Source organism: Leucoraja erinacea, chromosome 9 (assembly GCF_028641065.1).
Source record: "Leucoraja erinacea ecotype New England chromosome 9, Leri_hhj_1, whole genome shotgun sequence".
In the NCBI taxonomy this organism is placed as follows: Eukaryota; Metazoa; Chordata; class Chondrichthyes; order Rajiformes; family Rajidae; genus Leucoraja; species Leucoraja erinaceus.
In genome coordinates, this window is record NC_073385.1 from 28,221,638 (window position 1) to 28,244,471 (window position 22,834).

The window sequence follows — 22,834 nt, forward strand, 5'->3', positions numbered from 1 at the left end:
ATAATGACACTCAACCACTAGTTCAACAAAGAAACTAGCCATGTTTAACTTGACAAAAACATGCTTCATTGTGAATGCAAGACCATGATTAACTGAACCAGCTACATTCTGGTTCGGTTTAGAGATACAGCATGGAAGCAGGCCCTTCGGCCCACTGAGTCCGCAACGACCAGCATTCCCTGCCTATTAACACTATCTTACACACACTAGGGACAATTTACATTTATATAATGCCAATCAACCTACAAACCTGTAGACCTTTGGATTGTGGGAGGAAACAGAAGAATTTGGAGAAAACCCACGCTCTCACGGGGAGAACGTACAAACTCCACATAGACAGCACCCGTAGTCGGGATCAAACCCGGGTCCCTGCAGCTGAAAGCGCTGAAAGGCAGCAACTCTACTGCTGTGCCTCTGTGCCGCCCTAATAAAATAATGAGTGTCATAATAAAAGGCATTCCCCCAAATTCACCAGTTTTTCATAATTTAAACAACTAAACTTAGTTTTAGGTTTATTATTGTCATGTGTACCAAGGTAGAGTGAAATATTTTGTTGCGAGCTATCCAATCAAGTCAGTTAATACTACGCATAAACACAATCAAGCGAAGATAAAGTTACCAAAGTGCAGAATATAGTTCTCAGTATTGTAGCACAACAGATCCAGAGAAAATGTCCCATGTCTGCAATGAGGGAGGTTGGGGAATCAGACGATACCTAGCTTCTGGGAGGACCATCCAGAAAGTTGATAACAGAGGGAAAGAAGCTGTTCCTGAGTCTGATGGGAGCATAGTGAAAAAATGACCAGAGTGGGATTGGTATAACTGTTAGGTTGCATTGGGTTTTGATGGATATTGACCAAATGCAGGCAAGCGAGATTAATCCGGTATGCCAACTTGATTGGCCTAGATAAGGAGAGCAGGCCTGTTTCCTAGCTGTACAGTTCTATGACTCTATGATTCAAAACTCTCAGTACTATCCCTGAAGTTCCTTCACCATGTTGAGAAACCTCTCCATGAGTCAGGACTCCCTAAAGTTGGTGAGTATGTTGCTTAGTTTTCTCAAGGAAACTTGGACTACCCCAGTATGTCAATATAGTTGGAATGGACAAGGTGGGCAGAAGAGCCTATTTCTGGACCATACAGCTCTATGACTCCAGAACTAGTTTTGTTCCTAGCATTTGTCAACTTTAGCTTACAAATTGATGTAGATGCAAAAAAATGGGCAGTACTCAAAGAACAGTTGTTTGATTGAATTACATTTGACCTGGAACATGAAACTTTCAAACAACTACAAATGTTCTTGAAATGATCTCAAATGTACAAAGCAAAGCTGCAATTGTTCTGCTGTGATTACATCCCCAAGAGGGTGCTTAAATGGTTGGGATAATTTAACTACATCAGCATTTTAGCAGCTGGATATGAGGATCATGCTCCCGCCTCAAGGCTGTGGGCTCCTCAAGGCTGTGTGTTCAGCAATCTGTTCTTCTCACGCTATCCCCCTGACTGTGTAGCCGGACACAGTTCCAACTCCATCTTTACATTTGCCGCCGACACCAGTGTTGTTGGATGAATTACGGACAATGATGAGTCAGAGTATAGGAGGGAGATTGATCGGCTGATTGAAAGGAGCCAGAACAACAACCTTGCTCTCAACATCAGTAAAACCAAGAAGTGATTGTTGACTTTAAGAGAGGAAGGCCTAGGACCCACAAACCTGACTTCATTGACGGGTCAGTGGTGGAGAGAGTCAACAACTTTAAATTCCTATGTCCTGGACCCAGCACATTGATGCAATCATAAAGAAAGCATCTACTTTCTTAGAAGGTTGAGAAGATTTGGTATGTTGATGCATACTCTCTTGAACCTCAACAGAGAGCACATTGACTGGATGCACCACGGTCTGGTTCAGCAACTCAAATGCACAGGAATGAAGGAGATTACAAAAAGTGGTGAACACTGCCTAGTCCATCATGGGTACTTACCTCCCCACCATGGAAGGGATTAATAGAAGACGCTACCTTAAAAAAAGTAGGGAGTAACATCAATGACCCACACCACACTGCCCACACTCTTATTTCCCTCCTGCCATTGAGAAGAAAGGATAGGATTCTAAAAACTGTGACATCCAGGTTCAGGAACAGGAATTCTTCGTCATGTTGTACTAAGTGCCCTGGGACATTTTAATACAATACTGTTGCTTCAGTTCTGGAATTCCCTCCATAATCCCGTTCGTCTTTCTTTCTTCACGGCCTTCTTAATGAACCATCAGGCTCTTGAAACCTACACAACACCAATGTCAGCAACTATGATCGTCTATGGATTTGCCTCTGGCTGTTCTACAGGCTTCAGTTTTAAACCAAGACTCAAGAGTCAAGAGTTTTTTTATTGTTCTACATCTTGAAATGGAACAACGAAATTGTTACTTGCAGCAGTACAACATATATGTAAATATATTACTCTGCAAAAACCCATAATAAACAACAAACCATTATGCTTCTCTGATATTATTGCTATTAATTTATTGTATAATCAATTATTACATTTATAACTGTTATTGCATTCATGGGCCGATTAAGCTGCAGCAAGTAAGAATTTCATGGTTCGTGTGACCATTTAACATTCTTGATTGCTGATTAAGATTAGCCTTATTATTAACCAAGCTTTAACTAAGATTAACCTTCTTGGTCAAGCTTTAAATCGAATATGTGTCTTAGTATCAAATTTAATTTGATAATACTCTTATAGAGGATCATGGAATATTTTAATTCATTAAAGATGCCTTTAAATATAAATGGATTTCATTAAATTATTCATTAAGCCATGAAAAGGCACATCAAAATACATCACATTCAATAATTATTTAATATAAATCAGTGACCGTTAAGTGCTTCACAAACGATAAGCACTCAGTTCATTGTCTTTTTTGAATTGATGAGTGGTTTTACAATTCCAAAGATAAGTTTCTGAAAGATTGTCTTCCAAGCAGATAGTTCTGCAGCTAAGGTACGAAGCATGATCCACATTAATGCATTGTCTTCTCTAGTTACCTCCCTAGAAATATCCAGCTCCACCATTCAAAAAATAATAATTTCTGTTAACTCAGAAATGAAGTGTATTCCAGCAGAAGCTATAAAATGCTTTTAATCAGTGTGGGACAGTTAAATGTATTTCCTGAAGAAAGAGAAATCAACACAAAATATGGATTGAAACATTGAGAGGGTTATGGGCCAAATGAAACTAGCCTAGATTAGGTATCTTAGTTGGCATGGACATGTTGGACCAAAGGGCCCGTTTCTGTGCTATCTGACTCTCTGAAAGCATTTATGCAATTGTTATTGGGTACTGTTAAATTTGCCTCTATTCTCAGTGGCAGATCCATACAAAAAAAGGGTCTACAGTATGATTTAGCCTTGAAAACAAATGTGATGAAAATGTACATTTCATTTCATTTAGCCTTGAAAACAAATGTGATGAAAATGTACACTGCCAATCTTTTAAAATGCAAAAGAAAAACAACACATTCGAGCGTGGTCAGCAGCGGGTTACGTAGTCAACTGCCACACTGGGTTTGGAAACGCAACCTAACTTGCTGCCTCTAATTGGGATCCAACAACCTCTGCTGGAACATTAATATCAGATGAGAATAGGATCAAGTTCAAGTCCAAGTGAGTTTATTGTCATGTGTCCCTGTATAGGACAATAACATTCTTGCTTTGCTTCACCACACAGAACACAGACGGCATTGACCACAGAACAGATCAGTGTGTCCATAGACCATAATATCAATATATACACACATGAATAAATAAACTGATAAAGTGCAAATAGCAGAAAGTGGTTATTAATAATCAGAGTTTTGTCCAAGCCAGGTTTAATAGCCTGATGGCTGTGGGGAAGTAGCTATTCCTGAACCTGGTTGTTGCAGTCTTCAGGCTCCTGTACCTTCTACCTGAAGGTAGCAGGGAGATGAGTGTGTGGCCAGGATGGTGTGTGTCTTTGGTGATACTGCCAGCCTTTTTGAGGCAGCAACTGCGATAAATCCCCTCGATGGAAGGAAGGTCGGAGCCGATGATGGACTGGGCAGTGATTACTACTTTTTATAGTATTTTCCTCTCCAGGGCGCTCAAATTGCCGAACCAAGCCACAATGCAACCAGTCAGCATGCTCTCTACTGTGCACATGTAGAAGTTAGAGAGAGTCTTCCTTGACAAACCGACTCTCCGTAATCTTCTCAGGAAGTAGAGGCGCTGATGAGCTTTTTTGATAATTGCGTTAGTGTTCTCGGACCAGGAAAGATCTTCAGAGATGTGCACGCCCAGGAATTTGAAGTTCTTGACCCTTTCAACCATCGACCCGTTGATATAAATGGGGCTGTGGGTCCCCCTCCTACTCCTTCCAAAGTCCACAATCAGTTCCTTGGTTTTGCTGGTGTTGAGGGCCAGGTTATTGCACTGGCACCATATGGACAGTTGCTCGATCTCTCTTCTGTACTCTGACTCATCCCCATCAGTGATACGTCCCACAACAGTGGTGTCGTCAGCGAACTTGATGATGGAGTTCGCACTGTGGTTGGCTACGCAGTCATGGGTATAGAGTGAGTACAGCAGGGGGCTGAGCATGCAGCCTTGAGGTGCTCCCGTGCTGATTGTTATCGAGGCTGACACATTTCCACCAATACGAACAGACTGTGGTCTGTGGATGAGGAAGTCGAGGATCCAGTTGCAGAGGGATGAGCAGAGACCCAGTTCTGCGAGTTTGGTAACTAGTTTGGAGGGGATGATTGTGTTGAATGCCGAGCTGTAATCGATGAATAACAGCCTGACATATGAGTTTTTGTTGTCCTAGTGGTCCAGTGCGGAGTGGAAGACCAGCGAGATCGCATCCACCGTTAATTTGTTGTGGCGGTAAACGAACTGCAGTGGGTCCAGGTTTTTGTCGAGGTAGGAGTTGATTTGCTCCAACCTCTCAAAGCATTTCATCACCACCGGCGTTAGTGCCGGTCCTTTCCCCACCATTACTTATGATGCAGTCAGGTATAAGAGAATGATGGGACAACAGGAAAGCCATACCAAGCAAGGACAAAGGGATACCAGGAGGGGAGAAAGATTAGTAAACTTAATGAGAGATAAATAAGCCAAACCCTCACTCTTTTTCTCCAGTACTGAGACATTTGGATATTAAATCTTTCAGACATTATATCAATTCAAGATGATTCTCATGAAGCACATGGATAGAGTTATAGAGTAAAACGGCAACCTCCCCACCATGGAGGGATCTATAAGAAACACAGCCTCAAAGAGGCAGGTAATATCATCAATGACCTACACCACCCTAGCCAGGCTCTCATATCGCTACTACCACTGGGAAGAAGGTGCGGGAATCTGAAAACCCTAACCACCAGGTTCAAGAACAGCTCTTTAGCAACCATCAGGCTCTTGAACACTGCACAACACCTACCTCAGCAACTATGATCTTATACAGATTGTGCCATTAGGTTGCACTATGGACTCAGTTTTTTTTTTTGCACTATTAATAGTTTTTTTTTTTTTTGATTATTATATATTATCCATGTGTTATTGCGTTTAAAGGTCTGTTACGCTACAGCAAGTAATAATTTCATTGTTTCGTTGTCAGTAAATATGACAATTAAACACTCCTTGCATTTATTTATTTGCATTCGATGTATTTGGGGGAGTGGTGCACAGGCAGCTCCAGTCTCACGTAACTATCAGTACCACTGATCTAGATTAAGGAGGTAATCTGATTAACAATAAGGAATAAGCCATTTAGAACAGTGACGAGGAAACACTTTTTCTCACAGGGAGTGGTGAGTGTGGAATTCTCTGCCTCAGAGGGCAGTGGAGGCAGATTCTCTGGATGCTTTCAAGAGAGTGCTAGATAGGGCTCTTAAAAATAGCGGAGTCAGAGGATATGGGGAGAAGGCAGGAACGCGGTACTGATTGGGGATAATCAGCCATGATCACATCGAATGGCAGTGCTGGCTCGAAGGAGCAAATGGCCTACTCCTGCACCTATTGTCTATTGTCTAGCATGTAACTATCAGTACCACTAATCTAGGATGCAGATGATAGTGGCAAAAATATGTTGATTGAGAAACTGGAGTTAGAATGTTTATTTTTGGTAACAGCGTAGAAATGTAACCAAGACAATAACCATATAATATAACCATATAACAATTACAGCACGGAAACAGGCCATCTCGGCCCTTCTAGTCCGTGCCGAACACTTATTTTCCCTTAGTCCCATCTACCTGCACTCAGACCATAACCCTCCATTCCTTTCCCGTCCATATAACTATCCAATTTATTTTTAAATGATAAAATCGAACCTGCCTCCACCACCTCCACTGGAAGCTCATTCCACACAGCTACCACTCTCTGAGTAAAGAAGTTGCCCCTCATGTTACCCCTAAACTTCTGTCCCTTAATTCTCAAGTCATGTCCTCTTGTTTGAATCTTCCCTACTCTCAGTGGGAAAATCTTTTCCACGTCAACTCTGTCTATCCCTCTCATCATTTTAAAGACCTCTATCAAGTCCCCCCTTAACCTTCTGCACTCCAAAGAATAAAGACCTAACTTGTTCAACCTTTCTCTGTAACTTAGTTGCTGAAACCCAGGCAACATTCTAGTAAATCTCCTCTGTACTCTCTCTATTTTGTTGACATCCTTCCTATAATTAGGCGACCAAAATTGTACACCATACTCCAGAATTGGCCTCACCAATGCCTTGTACAATTTTAACATTACATCCCAACTTCTATACTCAATGCTCTGATTTATAAAGGCCAGCACACCAAAAGCTTTCTTTGATGTAAGAGACAAACAGGACATTTCAGGTAAGAACCGTCCTGTAGTTCACATCCTTGCTAGCTGCACCCAATGTAACTCTTACTTAATAGTAGCAAAGATCCAGATGGAATGAGGAGCTCAAAGAAAGTAGCATTAACAAATCAGCATTGGAGAAACGAATGAGGCTAAAAAGCAATTCAATCAGGAACTGAGAGTTTGGAAGTAGGTGACTATGCTGATTGGTTGGCATCATTCAAAAATTCCCTGGATCCCAGAACTAATCCCACAGTTTGGAAAAAAATGCCTTGGTATCCCCATTGTTTATGAGAGGATTAATTGGGGAAAACAAGAACAGTAAACCTGGTAACCCGAAATCTGTATTGGGGAAATTGCTGGAATCTATTCTTGAAGGACAGGATCAAAAGAAAATAACAATAGGCTAGTTATTATTGTCACATATACCATGGTACAAAAAGCTCGTGTTTGCATACTATCTATTCTAATCAGATAATACTACACATGAATACAATCAAGCTAAACACGTACAACAGGTAAAGCAAAGAGAAAAATACCAGAATACAGAATATATTTATCAACATCGTAGCATAACAGTTCCAGAGAAATACAATTAAGTTGCCAACAAGTATAAAATAAGTCATTCAATTCCTTGGTTGTAATTAGCATAGTTAGTAAGGGTGAAAAAGTGGATGTGAGGCATTCACATTTTCACAAGGCCTACCACAGGCATTTATTGAACTAAATTGGAGCTACAATATTGGGGTAACTTATTGATTAATGGACAGACGACAGAAAATAGGAATAAATTAGTCATTTTTAGGTTGTGAAGCTATGACTGGTGAAGTGTTGCATGCATCCGTGTTGGGGCTGTAACTATTTACAATCAATATCAAATAAATGTTGATGATTGTGCTGATAATGGAAAGATAAGTAGCAGTGTTGCGTATGCAGGGGTATAGAGTGCTTTAGCTTTGTGACAGGTTAAGTGAATTGGCAGATGGAAAATTGTCTGTCACCCACTTAGTTAAAAAGGAAATCATTTCTAAATAGTAAGAGTGGAAGGTGTTTTGTGATCAGGGAGACTTGGGTATCATGTAAACAAGTGAATACAGGTTTAGCAAGCAGTTAAATAAATTAGTATGTTGGACTTCATTGCAAAAGGATTTGAGTAGAAACATCTTGCTCCAATTATAGAATTGGTGAAATTGATTTTGGAATAATGTGCAGAGCTCTGGCCTTTCAGTCGAAGGAAGAGGGAGTGCAATAAAGGTTCAACAGATTGATTCCTGTGATGGGAGTATTCATTTATGGGGAAGAGACTAAAGAGATTTGTTAAACTTGTCTTGAGTTTAGAAGAATGAAAGATGATCTCACTGAAACGTGGAAATTTTCCTCGGGGCTTGACAGGATATATGCAGAGTTAACATTGCCCTTGCTAGCGCCACAGTCTCAAAACAAAGGATTGGCCATTTAAGACAGAGAAGAGAATCGTTTGAATTCTCTACAAGAAGATGATGGAGGTTCAATCAATCAGTCAATTTGAGGTAGGAATCAACAGCATTTGAAATACTTTGATTTGGGAACAGCTCTGCCCAAGACGTTAAGAAATTGGAGGAGTTGTAGATGTAGCTCAGTCCATCACAGACCAGACTCCCAACCATCGACTCCAGTTACACTTCACGCAGCCTCAGGAAAGCAGCCAACGTAATCAAAATACTTTGTCACCCCAACCATTCCTTCCTCTCCCCATTTCCATCAGGCAGTAGAGAAGCTTGAAAGTCCGCACCGCCAGACTCGGGAACGGCTTCTTCCCCTCTGTTATGAGGCTTCTGCATGGTTCGTCTATTAGCTAGTTCTGACGCTTATTGGACTTTGTCTATGGAACAATTGTGCTACAATACTGAGAACTATAGTCTGCATATTCTATCTTTCCTGTATGTATAGTATTATCTGAGGTAGACACAAAATGTTGGAGTAACTCAGCTGGACAGTGCATCATCTCTGGAGAGAAGGAATGGGTGACGTTTCGGGTCGAGACCCTTCTTCAGACCCGAAACGCCACCCATTCCTTCTCTCCAGAGATGCTGCTTGTCCCGCTGAGTTATCCAGCATTTTGTGTCTAGCTTCGATTTAAACCAGCGTCTGCTGTTCTTTCCTACACGTATTAACTGTGGTGATTGGTAGCATGTAAAATAAAGCTTGTCACTGTACCTCAATTGACGTAACAATAATAAACCTAAACCAATGGATAGTACTAGTGAAGGGAAGTGGGGCTGAGATAAGAGGCCTTACTTAATGATAGAGCAGATGTGAAAGCATGAATTGCTTACTCCTGTTCTATTGTTTATGCTATCATTTAACCCAGTATGAGTATGTTGGAGTGAAGTATTCATCTAGTGATTTAAATATTAAATTACCCAGGTGGAGGTAGCAAATTCAAATCCAACCATGACTAATTTTGTGATAATACAAAGGTTGGTAACTGGCAAGTGGTTATCATAATCATAAAACCACAACTGAGTCACAATTGCCCCTCGGGATGCAACCTCCTTCCCATTATAGTTGGCAAGCAAGCCCAGCAAAACATTATAACTTTCAAGATGCGGTGGCAGACTGAGGGTCAGCGACCTGCGATCTCACCTCCCACACCCTCAGAAATGTTTTGAGGTCAATTGGTTTTGAGGTCAGCTGCGGGAGCCACCTCGGCAAACAGAAGTGGAGCGGTGGCTGCGGGAGGCAAGAAGACCCCACTTTTGCAGTGCTTGCAGGTCAAGTACTGGTGGAGTGGACTGCTAGCTTTCCTGCAGCAGCCTGGGGAATAACGTGGATCGGTCGTCACTGGTAGCCTTGCAGAGGTTGGACGAGCGTACAAATGGGATACAGCTTACACTGGCATATAGCAGCAGTGAAGGATTCTAACAGCACCACCAAGCCAGAACAACCCCAACATTACCGAACCAGTGTTGTTTCCAGGACAACAGATAAGCCTCAATATTTTAAAGAACCTGATACTTAAAAAGTACAAGATGGCGTCAGAAACATGGTGACATTTTGTGCACTGCCTCAGAAGAAATCTATTTATTATACTCCCAATGTTGCACTGTTTTACTTATGTATGATCGTGCTTATGTCCAGTATGACTTTACTGGATTGTATGCAAAACAAGCATCTCACTGTATCTAGGTACAGTAAATGTGATAATAAAGTAACTATTGCACTGTTGAACCTTTACTAACTTGGCAGAAATTAATGCTTTCTTAGTGTCACTCACACGTGGAGAACAAGTAGAAAACTACATGAAAACAAGCAGTTTTAAAACAGTTTACTCACAGCAAAATGAATTCTAGCAGACTTTGTGCTCCCAACATTCCAGTGTAGAATAAAGGGTATTTGCCCAGACTATACAGTTTTACAGCAGGCAACTGTGTGGCATTCTCAGTTGAGCAGACCTCTGGCCAATCTCCACAATTAACACGAGCCATCAAAAGGTCCTTGAGATCTGTGCAACAACATTGTCACAACCATTTGAATAATCAATAATCAATTTAAAAGGACATCCCTTCATAAACGGGCATTTGGACTCTGAAGTTATTATCCTGGAAGTACCCACATGCTTGTAACTCTAATTTCCCATTACCTCTAAATTCCCATTACTGTGGTAACTTCCAAATGTATTACATTATTACATTTAAACATAGGTTCATAATCTGAGAGCCTTCAATTTTGAACTGCAGTATAAGCATGTATGTAGCTTGCAGCAATATAACTGAGCCTGCAGCACTGATACAAATAATGTGTAATCAAGATATCTTTTGTGTTGCCAACTTGATGTAACAAGTTTACATGGGAGAAATCTCTTTGGGTAACAGCAATTTATAACCATGTGATTAAACAGCAGGTTTTGTAGACAGAGTGTCCCGACTTTTGTTTTGTTTTAGTTATAGATCTAAATAGGAGATGAAAAAGGAAGTTATTTAGAACTTCAGTTTTCAACAGCACAAGATGATTAGATAAGGAGTGCAAAACTAAAGCACTAAAACCGGTATCACTTTGGTAAGCATGATGATCCCTCGAGAATTAAACGTTTTAATTACCATAAGTGCCAGCAATGGAACAAATAGATTCTTATTTGCTGCAGCTTAACAGGCTTATTGATGCAATAACACACAAATAAATAAATAATAATCAATAATACAATAACTTAATCTGTAATAACCACAATTATGCAAAACCAAAGTCTGTGTACAACCAAAATCAAAGTCCATAGTAGATCATAGTTGTTGCGAAAGTAATTAGAGTTTTTATAGTGTTCAAAAGCCAAGGATAGGTTCTACTAAAAAGTAAAATAAGAACAAGGTGGCATCTATGCAATTTAAATGCCAAATGGAATGAAAATTAATTGGTCAGAAGCATACATAAATATAACAAGATTTATAAAACAGCACTTTCTTTTGGAATGTTCCCCCAATCAAATGGACTAATGCAGCCATTTATCCTGACGTTTTATTTTTGAAAGGTCCAGGAAGATAACACGGAGTGGCTAAAGAGAGAATACACTTTAAAGAAAAGCATGGGATCTGCAGCTGTTTGATTCTACACAAGTCCACCTTGGCAATCACAAAGAGACGTGACAGCATGATTTTCTTAAGGGGGCAATTATCACAGATTTTACAGAGCTGCCAACAACATTCTCAGCCATTCGCTTGAGCATCAATTATCCGTGCAACTGTAAGGGATTTCATGAGTTATCACAATTTCTGAACTGGCTGTACTTTTTCTAGGGCAGTTAACATTGCCAATGTGTGTATTGGGGCATAGTTTTTTTGCAATGAGACATTAAAAAAAGTCCCCTGTATCTTTAGATGCATCTTACCATCTTGGAATGGTTTCCAAGTTTGAATCTTCTTAAATGAAGACCACATTAGTCACTAATTTTGTTTTGTACCCTCAGTCAGCTGGTTACACATTTACTTGATGAATTAAAATTTTAATCAATATCTCACAAAAACAGCTGGACAAATATAATTGCATTTGTTTACTAGACCCACTATAATGACAAATTAATGTGTCTAATGTCTCAGAGGAGATATTATGTCACTCATTATATAGGCTAAAAATGGTGTAACGGAGATTCATCAGGATGTTATTTGAGGTTGTGCCTAGAGTTACAGGGAGAGGTTGGATTGGCTGGGATATTTTTCTTTGGCGTGTAGGAGGCTGATGTGTGACATTATTGATATGTGCAAAATCCAAAATCATAAAGGGCATGGATGAAGTGAATGAGTCTTTTTCCCTCAGCGTAAAGGATTATCAGACTAGAGGGCATAGGCTTAAGGTAAGAAGGGAAAGATTTAAGAGGGACTTCACGGACATTTTATTTCACTCAGAGGGTTGCACGTACTGTATCTGAAATGAGCTGCCTGAGGGAGATATACGTAGAATCAAAAGCAATTATGACATAAAAGACACTTATGGGTCAAATGCAGACAAATGGGACTTGCCCAGTGTGCCAACTTGGTCAGGATGGACGAGGTGGGCTGAAAAGCCTGTTTCCGTACTGTATTCTATCTCCCAGTGACGTTAAATAGTGATGTCTTATTTGGATTTTTCATCACTTTCTCCATACTTTTTTGAAACCTAGAGTTTAATTTTGTCTTCAGAATGCACTGCAGCACCATCTGCTGGTGTAGCATCTTTACTGGACCACACTCCTGTTTTTATCAACTAACAACGACACAGACAATTTAGGCCAAGAGAAATGCAGAAATCAATCTATAAGAAGGTACATACTTGAAATGACAGCTGACAGGAAGTGAACAAACTAGTTTTTTTTAATTACTGTTATATCCATAAAAATATTTTCAGTGCATGTCACTAAATGTTCACTATTTGCAATCGGAAAAATACAGACGACTCGTCGGTAATTGGTCCGGCATTAAATATTTCCCAAATATGAGGCAGATGTGTCCATTTATCTTATTTGGAATGTAAGCAACTCACTGAGATGTTGATAACAGTAAAGCAGCTTCCCAATGAGGCTAGTAAATCTCACTGCTGTCATTGGCCAAATTTAAAAGGCAGCTGCTTAAGACCCAAGTGAAATGTTCAGGAATTTGTACACTGATTATGGAGTTAACTTTCAGAACTATTTGCTAGTAGAGAACCAGTCACTTAATATTTTATTATGTGGGTAGCACTAGGTGTTATGTGTCAAAAAGATGGAATATTTTGATAAACATGGACATTATTCCCCTATATTTCCTGACTCATTCGAAAGCTTTTAATAAACAATTTTTTTAAAGGATTTGTGGAGGATCAAAAGTTGGCTTATAAGGATGTGGTAATGTGATTTTTGGTAGAAATTCAAACAGTTCTAAATATTGATTGACTACTCTGAACCATCAATAACCTTTGCAACTAGTTCACTGTTATACTCAGTAAAATAATTTAAATAATCCATTGCAATCTTTGGAAAAGTTAGCATAGATTTTACAATGAACAAAATTACCACACTAAACCTATAGTCAATTCTTAGAGTTGAAATGCTTTATCACCATAAGTTAGGTTACAGTCCGATTTACCTCTACCATTGTGGACATTGGACTTTGTCTATTGAACTGGTGCGCTACCACACTGAGAACTATATTTGGCACTCTGTTTCTTGCACTTTGCTCTATGTTTTGTACTTAAGTTTGACAATTTCATTTCTGTATAGTATGATCTGAACTGATTGAATAGCATGCAAAACAGCTTTTCACTGTATCCCAGTACATGAAACAATAATAAACTTAAACCTAGACACCTTGTCAATTTTTAAAATCCTAATAGAGGCCACAAAGATTGAGCATATGTAAAAGTTGACAGCACACGTGTAGCTCTAAAATATTTGTCGGGTCAGCTTTGTTTAAATAAGGTCATCTGGCTTTGGTTGAATTGTGTAGTGTGGTCCATATCCCTTTAAACCTTGTGCATCCATATACCTGGCTGAAAGTCTTTTAAATGTTGTTATTGCCACTGCCTCAACTCCTTCCTCTGGCAGCTCCTTCCAAATTCCAACCACTTTTAGTGTGGAAAAATTGCCCCTCAGTTCCTATTAATTATTTCCCCTCTCACCGTAAAACTGCACTCTAGCTCTTGATTCCCCTACCCTGAGAAAAAGACTCTGCACATTCACCTTGCTTCCTCTGCAGAGATGAACCTGCCTTCTTTTCTGTTGTTTCAAATGCAGGCTATTCCTTCTGTGACATTTCACTCATTACATGGTCTCTGTCCCCTAACTAACTGACCTGCTGCCAAAAACCTTGAAAACCTGCGAAAATAAGTTCTGTGACAGAAAATAAACCTGTGATAATAATCAGGGTTTGGAAATTGATGAGCAATGCACATTCCCTGCCACAGAGGGCAATGGAGGCCAAGTCACTGGATGGATTTAAGGGAGAGTTAGATAGAGCTCTAGGGACTAGTGGAGTCAAAGGATATGGGGACAAGGCAGGCATGGGTTATTGATAGGGGACGATCAGCCATGATCACAATAAATGCCGGTGCTGGCTCAAAGGGCCGAATGGCCTCCTCCTGCACCTATTTTTTATGTTTCTATGTTTCTATGTTAATCTGTCTGCCGCTGCCAGCAGAATTATGTGTTGTGCTTCTCTGACTTTACCCACTTCTTTGGCAACATTGCAAAAAGCTACCACTAGTGTCTGCAAAGAATGCAAAGGGACTTTTGACCCTGTAGGCTTTAAAAGTCCTGTTGTCAGGAATACCCACGTCAGATTCATTCACTAGATGGGATGTTTCTCATGCATTCTTCTCATTGGATCAAAGCACAGAGAGTCTGAAACCAGGGCTTCAGCTGAGAAAGTAGACACAGACCAACTCCTATCTGCTCCAAAAACCACCCAGTCCCGCACCCTCACCCAGAATACGGATAGGGTTCCATTGAACCCACTTTCCCCCTCAATAGGCTCCATACTCAGTGCATCATCCTGCATAATCTCCAGATGCAACTACCAGGCACAACTTGCCTCTCTGCCCCTTCCAACATTCCCCAGGGACCATTACACCTGATGCTCAGGTCCACTCTTCCAACTGCACCAATGTCCAGGTGACCCTTTCCCACAGGAGATGGACTATCTGCCACTTTACATCTTTGTCCACTGTCCAGCACCACAAACCCTCCAACTGGAAGAAGTGGCAAGGAAATGGTGGGTCAAAGTGGCTGGTCCTGTGCTGTACTGTTCTATAGTCTATCTGTTCTATGTACACGAGACACTGCCTCATGAAGGCAACATCTTCCATCAATGATCCCCACCATAAAGGCTATGCCCTCTTACTGCTACCATCAGGCATGAGGTACAGAAGTCTGAAGTCCAACACCATTAGGTTCAGCAAATAGTCAATTTCCTAGAACTGACAGTCATTGAAACACCTTGTAGAACCCTAATCTATCTTAGCAATGGAATTATATGGCCCACTTCGTGCACTACTATGGATTTGCTTTCTAATTGTGTGTTTATTCTAATATCTTGGTTTATTTTTTACATACTGTTTCTTTTCACAGTCTTGTAGAATTAATGTGTAATTTATGTTTTGTGTCGTATCCAAGTCTACTGGCATGTGATGCTGCTACAAGCAAAGTTTTCATTGTAATTGTGCCTCCCTGTACTTGACTTGACGAGCTACAACGCACCACATTGGCACAGAAGAGCACAAAGAAATAAGTGTATTATTGATGACAAAATCAACAAAGCCAAACCATGGTACTCTCAACACTGTACAATTTAGTGGCACTGACACACAGTAATGATTGCAAGAGAGAACACAGCAGACTGCTTACAGGAAACAAAATTAATTATAATAAAATGAATTTTAACTGGTTACCTGCAAGTCTGGTAGAAACCTCCACATAGGATTTCAAAAATACCATCGATACAGCATCCCCTACAATAACAATGTACATTGACAATATAAATGCAAAATGCACTGTATGTTAGAATATCATCCATAGTCAAGTTTTGGTTTGGACTCTCATTCAGTGTTGGGGTCATTGTATGAGCAAATGTTTGTCACTCTCAGTGACTCATGTACTGATTGCTTTGCCAGCCCGAGAGGAAACACTGGTGTTCACACCCATCTCCTTCTCTCACTCTGCCAACACACAACTTCCCCACCCTTCCCACACACAACTCTGACATCAGCCTCCCTCAGCCCTTCCACAACAGCAATGGCAATGTCGTGCAGTCTGAGATTACTCCACACCTCCAGCAACAAGACCAAGTGGAAGTGCATGCAGCAAAAAAATGTAAGGCAAACCACAAGCTGTGGGTCCGGCAGCATCTGTGAAAGGATAGCCAATGTTTAGATTTCAGACACTTCTCCAGACTAGTCAGAAATGTCACCTATCCACAGCTGCTGCCTGACCCACTGTGTCACTTCAGTATTTTGTATTTTTCTCAAGATTCAAGCATCTGCTGTTCATTGTGTCTCTATAAAATTTGAGGCATTGAGATCATTCAAGCCAGGGGTGGGGAACCTGTGGCCTTCTAGGCCATGAAGTGAGGCCTTTTGAATGAATCCAAATTTTGTAGAACAAATCCTTTTATTTTTATTTTATTAATGTGTTTTTGTTCATCTTTTATTATTTTTATTTTAATCTTAAAATGAACGCATTTAAAATACCAAAGTGTAAAAGAAGATTCAACAAAATAATCCTCCCCGACTGACGGCCAAAATTAAAACATTAGTAAGTCATGAGGGCTATTTTAACACCTGTTATGTTCATGATTATGTTTTAATGCGACTGCGATTAGCATCAAGTCTGCAATTTATCCCATCAGATAAAGCAGAAAATGAAATTTAATTTGACACCTAATTCACTTTCATATCTTCAGTATTAAAAATGTTTTGGCCATTTTCATACTCGGAAATTAGCATCTTGTTCCCTATTGCTTTTCCATTGACTCAACACAAAAGCTGTGATCGAGGACAGTCAAACGCCCAAAATTAAGGGAACTGAAATAAATTTTAAGTTATTATAGATTGAAGCATTCTGAAACAAATATTAAACAATCTTACTTGGATGACCTGAAATGAAAGCATATAATTAGTTAGTTACCTAATTGTAGCCAATTACAAAATTCAATTACTAGATCTAAATATCTATCCATTTCTTAAGAAAAGATCAACATTTTTAAATAGCCCAAGTGTCCAACTAACATTCACACAAGAATTCACAATATAACATGATTTTTAAATCTCAGTCATGAATTTATAGGCCAAATGGAAGGAATTTAATGTTTAATTCCCATAAATTTGGATTAAAGTCATCCCAAGAAGCAAGTTTATATGTAAAATAGACGACTTGCCTTATGTTTTAGCCCCTACGTGAGATCTGTCCCGTAGTCAGCTTTGACGGCGTTAGAAGTAGCTTTTTTATTTTACTCCAGCAATTAAATTGTCCCGCGATTTTTGTTTAAAACTTCTGAGAACGGAAGTCGGAACGATTTTTCAGCATCAGGTAGTAGCCCGAGAAAATATATCTCGGACAGGCAGGAGAAAACGGCATTTTAATCCCCCCCCCCAGGGCGCCAAAGTCGCGCACACGGCCAGTGGCAGAACTGCAGCGCCGCTGAAGGTAGGTTTTGTAACGTACCTATAGAATCTCCCACAGAAAGCAGTCATAACAAAGTCATTAAACGGTTAGTTCACTTTAGAGTTAACCAAATTCTTTCATTTTCTTGAAGTTAGTACATAGTAAGATTTTTACAAAATAATGCATATTTTGAAGTATATCTAATTGAAGTTTCTTGGAATGCGGCCTTATTAAATTACAGCTAACTTAATGCGCATTCGAACATGAAAAGGTTCCCCACCCCTGATTGAAGCTATTAGCAACCCATGGGTCCTCTGGCCCATTTGAGAAGAATGCCTGTAAATCTGGGAATATCTACGACTAAAATACTATGCCAGGAAGAGAACTAATTGCATTGCAAGTTAAAGGATGCCTGGCACGAAAGGTCAAGTTGACTTTGACCACAAGTCTGCTCAATTTAAACTAGAATCTGGTCAGTTCTCATGGATGACCAGTCTACAAACAAATCTTATAATTGGTTTTAAAGAATGCAATTATGTGCCAGCATGGCATTCTCTCCCCAAAAAATAAAAAACAAAAAAAAAATCCCAATTTCCAACTTTTAAGGCAAGACAGATTCATGGAAAATTCCTCCGAAGTTCAGTGGACGCTTGTGAACGTTGTTAAGTATGTTTCTCACCAGATCCTACATACCCAGGCAATAGTGAACTGAAGTACTGTCAGGCAACATTTCCAGGAGTGTATTAGCTTGGCCCCCACTGCAAGCTTAATAATCAGAGTAATCATGTGAATATTTGTAATACAGCACCTGACTCAAAGGAGAAGAAGGGGAACAGCTTCATCCCGCCAGTTATCAGGCTTCTGAACGGTCCTTCCATAAGCTAGGGTACTGTCCGATTCACATCTATCCCATTGCAGACATTGGTCTTTGTTTCTGGAACTGTTGCGCTATAACGTTGAGAACGATATTCTGCACTCGGTATAATTACCTTCACTCTACCTGTTGTACTTGAGTTTGGCTTGATTGTATTTATGTATAGTATCATCTGACTTAAATGGATAGCATGCAAAACAAAGCTTTTCATTGTACCTCAGTACATATGACAATAATAAAGCTAAACCTAAACAGCAGTTAGACTTTGTTAACACTAACCCCACGGGGTCAACTGATGCAAAAACGAGAATCAAGGCCAAAATGGATACAGAAATGAAAAATAATTCAATCTTTGCTTTAATAGCTTACTAACATGAAACCATAAAGGTCAAGTACAGTTCCCCAATTCGTGGTTCAACTGACCACAGTAGAGGCATTCACATGCATCTGGTGTATCTGATGTACTTTCACTATGGTTTGCTAATTTTGCAAGCCTTACTAGGTTTCTATTTCCAATGTTGGGCCTTATTGCAAAATTCTATAAATAGCAGGTCCCCACCAGATGTACGTGAGTATATAAATGGCAATAGACATACAAAACAGTTGGCCTCTTGTTTCAGTGGTTTAATACAGTGGTCTTAGATACTCAAGGAGGAAAATGCTTCTTGTTGTGAGATACTTAAATGTATTTGTGATGCTTCCCTCATGGTTGTAAGGGGTAAAGGTAGAGATCTGCAAATCAGAGTGCAGCTATATTACAGGTAGCACTACAATCTGATGCACTGCCCTGGACTGAGATGAAAATCAACGTGGGAAAGTAGGAATGATGTTATTCCTCTTTTAATTGGTACCCAGTATTGGCACTAGAACTCTAAATTCCTAGGAGTATTAACAGCACAGGTTCCAAGGAGTAAATATCACCAGCAACTTGTCCTGGACTAGCCATATCAAAGCAATAGCCGAGAAAGCACACCAATGCCACTTCCTGAGAACGCTTAGGAAGTTCAACATGTCCCCAACAACTATCACCAACTTCTACAGATGCGTGGTAGAAGGCATTTTATCGGGATGGATCACAGCATGGTTTGGGAATAACGCCATCAAAGACCGCCAGTAATCGCGCTCTCTCTCTTGCCCTCTCTTTATCTCTGCCCCGGCTCCTCCCCCTCCTTCTTAATCTACCAGTTAAATGACTTCATTAACTACTGATCACACTGCAATCCTTGGTAGACAAATATGATGGAAAAAATCAGCAGGTGAGGCTGCATCTATTGAGTGAAGGAAGCTTTTTTGTCTACCAATTTTCCAGCATCTGCAGTTCTCAAAGTTCAAAGTAAACTTTATTGTCAATTCAAATAAATTGGATTTATGGGTCTTTAACCCATTGTAATCCTTGCTCCCACATCTGAGAAATATTCATCCCTTCATACTAAAATTCTGTTTCCCAACATCCGTATAGCTATAAAACTCTGATATTGGATGTGTGTGTGCGCGTGTGTGTGTGTCTGTGTCTGTGTCTGTGTAGTTATTTGTTTGTGTGTTGTCACATCTTCTCGAAAAGATAACGCAGTAATAGTAACATTTTTACATAGTCCGGTAGAGATTTACCCCCTGGAGTTCTAAATCGGCTTATTTGAAAAATTTGTGCTTTATTCTCGAGTTATTTATGAAACTGTTCACAAATCCGATAAAACTTTGAAAATAAACGAGATGGTCTCGCTGATGATGTCACAATGGGTCTGCTGCGGGCAGCCTGTGCTGTTTCGCGCACTGCGAGTGACGTCACCCCCCTCCGCCGAACTCGCAGTTCTTTGGTTGACGCCCACTCCCCCCGCTGCTCTCCCCCCCTTCTCTCTTCCCGCTACCCTGTCCCCCCCTCTCCCCACCCCCTCCTCTCTTCCCCCCCCCCCCTCTAATATAATATATCAAGGGGAGTGGTTAGTGTGTGTGGGGGGTAGTTAGTGTGTGTGCGTGTGTGTGGGGGGGTGTGTGTGTGTGTGTGTGTGCCGCAAGCTACCCCTCCTCCCCCCTCCCCCCCAGCAACCGTGCGTTAAGGGGATGGGACCCAACAGGTCCCGCTTGGTCTAGTATATCTATAAAAGTTCCCACTACTTACAAGCAGTATAGAAGAGCACCACAACATGGGAAGTTTCCAGCAAACTTCGAGGAAAACTTTTGTCTGTTAGCGCTAGAATTAAGTCCACGTCAAGCTCTCTCCATGTGTTTTGGTAGATAGTTTCTGCTACTTCATCATCCTGAACACCTGTTGAGCGGAAAAATAATCATCAGATTCAGTTGAGACAAACATTTTCCGTAAATATGCATCTCCATGATATCTCAGAAGCATCGTACATCCATTGTTAAATGCCACCGCTTAACCATCGTACATCCATTGTTAAATGCCACCGCATTAATTCTTAGATGCCTCCAGCAGCAAAACCGTCATACACAGTCCATCATGAGCCCTCAATTTATAAAAACAACAGTGACATCGGTCCTCTTTGCTGACCCTACAGTAAAAATTCATAAATGATTTCCTTTCCCCTTATCCCCCTCCAAACATTATTATTCCAGAAGAATATGATGATTAAGATGGAAATGGTGCAGAAGATATTCACCAGGATGTCACCAGGGCTTGCAGGCTTGAGTTATAGGGAGAGCCTAGGATCACTGGCACTTTTTTCTTTGGAGTTTCAGAGGCTGGAGGAGTGACCTTATGTACAAGATCACGAGGGGTATGAATAAGGTGAATAGTATTTCTCCTGGGGTAGAGGATTCTAAAATTAGGTGAGTGGGGAGAGATTTAAGAGGGACCTCGGGGATAACTTTTTCACTCGGAGAGTAGTCCATATCTGGAAAGGGCTGCCAGATGAAGCTATCGAAGTGGATACAATTAGGACTTTTAAAGGACAACTGGGTGCAACTAGAGGGTTATGCGTCTAATGCAGGTATATGGGACTAGCGCAGCATGTCAACGTGTTGGCATGGAGAAAGTGGGCCAAAGGAACCGTATGTGTGATGTACTGTACATCTCTATGACTCTATCAGTCTTGATATCAAGAATACCCACAATAAATATTCCACCATTACCATCACAATCATGGGTATATTACAACTTAAAACAGTACAAACTTGTGTGCACAAACGTTACTTCATTAAGAGGAACTTCCACCATCCTACTGTGATCTGTTTAATCACTGGAAATTTGTGCAGCCTCCTTAAATTAAGCAACATTATATATTTAATCTTTTGCAATTAAAAGCAAATTAGTGTTATTATTAACATTTCATGATTTTGCTCTTCAAATGCCGAATAAAACATCAGTAAAAGATTTTAAAAAACAGCCTCAGGCCATCAAACCTGTTCCTCTCATAAATATAGGTGCACGTTAATCTTTTATAGTATTCGCCAACTAAATTAATGATGATACAAGACATTTATATCTCTTTTTCCCCAAAAGATATATTCTGTGCTTTTGTATTGTATCCAACATTAGAATGTTCAACTATAATCAATTGCCAAACATGGAATAACACATCCATTCTCCAAGTTAGGAGCCACCATGTTCCACAAGGCACTTGTTCATATCTAGTCCCGACAACTATCAATCTTAACCCTAACTCTATGATTTCCACAATTTTTTCCAATCTTGGTTTGAACAATATAAAACTCTTCGAAAAGCTACAAGCTGGCCAGGAGATGTTTCTCAGGCTTTTAACTCGAGAGAAAATAAGAAACTTACAGTATTCAGTAGCAAAGAAAACTACATACACAATCTCATTCTAATGTTAAATAGAGAATTAAATGCAGTATTGGACTAACAGACAGCCACTGAAGTCGTAGCTGGAAATGTTTCACCGTTTGTAATGTATTAAGGCAGGAAATTAGTCCCCTTTAGAAATAGAGTCATATAGCATGTAAGCAGGCCCTTCAGTCCATCTCACCCATGCCGACAACCAAGGTGCCCCATCCAAGTTGGTTCCATTTGCCCATATTTGGCCCATACCTTTCCAAACCTTTCCTATCCATGAACATATTCAAATGTATTTTAAATGTTGTTGTACCTGCCTTTGGCAGTTCATTCCACATACCCAGCATTCCATGTGAAAAACTTGCCCCTCAGATTCCTATTCAATCGTTTCCCATCTCATTTTAAACTTATGCACTTGAGTTCTTGATTCCGCTTCCCTGATAGGAATCATACTGATGAGTCATTTTACACCGAAACAGGCCCTTCAGCCCAACTGAATGTTTAAAGAATGTTTTAAAATAAGTACAAATTATGACAATTTGTCATCTCATCGTGAATGATTTTGTCGTTGGATTTAACTAATTTGTGAACCGATTCTAGTGCACAATACCTCGGAAATCCAGTTCTTCACTTTCCTCTTCATTATCGTTTTGTGTGGTTGGTACATCTTTTCCTTCACTTTTGATGAGATCAATAATTTCTTCAACAGATGTTATAACTAAATAGCTGATGGTTGATTCCTGAATAGCAATCAAAAAACACAAAAATATTTAAAACTATATTTAAAAAGT

The 22,834-nt window shown here is 40.1% G+C and overlaps 1 protein-coding gene across 3 annotated transcripts in view; it reads right to left on the reverse strand.

The window, feature by feature from the left end:
- Window positions 1-22,834, reverse strand: part of txndc16 (thioredoxin domain containing 16) — a 77,284-nt gene that overhangs the window by 16,274 nt on the left and 38,176 nt on the right. For all 3 annotated transcript variants that reach the window (XM_055640416.1, XM_055640417.1, XM_055640418.1), the window contains 4 exons: window positions 22,654-22,783; window positions 20,409-20,555; window positions 15,708-15,767; window positions 10,158-10,326 (listed from right to left, as the gene is read on the reverse strand). In XM_055640416.1, the coding sequence (XP_055496391.1) occupies window positions 10,158-10,326; window positions 15,708-15,767; window positions 20,409-20,555; window positions 22,654-22,783 (506 nt within the window). The remainder of the gene's footprint in view (window positions 1-10,157; window positions 10,327-15,707; window positions 15,768-20,408; window positions 20,556-22,653; window positions 22,784-22,834) is intronic.